Raw genomic sequence first — 1,326 nt, forward strand, 5'->3', positions numbered from 1 at the left:
TTTGTGTAAAGAATGTTTGCTCTACTACTACCACTATTGTTATAAGTTATATTATAATATTGACGAATAAAAAAAATATATGATGATTACATTGATGTCATTTATGATAGAAAAGTGAATAAAAGTTATTTCATGAAATTTTAAGGAATAAACAGGTGAGATTAGGCAACTTAGCAATTAAATTTTTGAAGCAATTTATATGTAAACAAAATGAAACAAAACCATGGTGGATAGAGTATTCTGTGAAAGCTGATGTTATAATTGCCTCCCCAGCAAATTGTTATGGCAAAATAAAAGAAGTGACAGAAGCCATTCAGAATGCCATGAATGCCACACACGGATTGAAGCCAATTGAAAATGATGTGTTTCCAGTTTTCAAAGGTGAAAAAATCAACACTGAAGATGGATTCTTTGAGGTATGTGCTGTCTAGTCTCACATGGGAATGCATTAACACCTAAACTGAAAAATCTGTATAAATAACTTTTGCAGGAAAAAAATATTGATGCCTTATAAGCTGGAGGTTGTTGAAAAGCTATGCATAAACATTCGTCTGTAATCACAGAGATGGATGCTCACTATGATGCTTTATTGTTATTTTACTCTCACCCCAAAAATAAGGCTATTGAAAAGAATGCAGTATTGTTTTACTGTGATGTACATTAGAGAGTCTTTTGATATTTTGACCATGAATAATTTATTGATGTTATGCAGATAATGAAAAGTATTTACATATGTCAAAAGAAAGTTGACTTCAAAAAGTATGCAGTTGTTCAAAACACAGTATATACCTCCTGTCAGAGTTCCAGTACTGGTTCAGGCAAAGTCCACAGCATTTTTATTGTTTATCCTTCAAGAATGTGAGAAATATATCATGAGATATAACATGGTCACTTCGTGGAAGATGGCCAAGGGTTGTAGATAGTGTTGTGTCATGGTGCAAACTAGCTGATTTTTGATGATATGTCATATGAGTCAGTTACCCTTCAGTTTGGGTGCACATGGGGCATTCTTCTGCACAGGTGTCTTGAGTTGCAAGCCCAGCTCAGCTCAGATCTTACCTGCAGTCTGGAAGGGAATAGACTCTCCTAGACTTGCCCAGGTCACCAAAGCCAAGGATGATTATTGGTGTGGATAGCATGGGGGTGTGGTGGTATCAGAAGTGCATAGAAGAAATTCATGCTAAATTCCTTATGGACATATTGGTAACAGATATCATGGAGAAGAGCACAGTCATTTCACAGACGATGGCCAAAGGTTGTAGGTTGTGATGTGTCATGGTGCAAACTGCCTAGATTTTAATGATGTATTGTAGGGGTCAGTTGTCC

At 35.9% G+C, this 1,326-nt stretch overlaps 1 protein-coding gene across 1 annotated transcript in view; it reads left to right on the forward strand.

Annotated features, from left to right (window-relative positions):
* The window catches only part of LOC119588180 (39S ribosomal protein L32, mitochondrial-like), a gene marked incomplete at its 5' end in the record, with an annotated part of 11,790 nt that overhangs the window by 689 nt on the left and 9,775 nt on the right, over positions 1–1,326 (forward strand). Inside the window, one exon of the mRNA XM_037936883.1 lies at positions 274–416. Coding sequence (XP_037792811.1) covers positions 274–416 — 143 coding nt within the window. The remainder of the gene's footprint in view (positions 1–273; positions 417–1,326) is intronic.

The sequence above is a fragment of the Penaeus monodon genome, chromosome 23 (assembly GCF_015228065.2).
Source record: "Penaeus monodon isolate SGIC_2016 chromosome 23, NSTDA_Pmon_1, whole genome shotgun sequence".
In the NCBI taxonomy this organism is placed as follows: Eukaryota; Metazoa; Arthropoda; class Malacostraca; order Decapoda; family Penaeidae; genus Penaeus; species Penaeus monodon.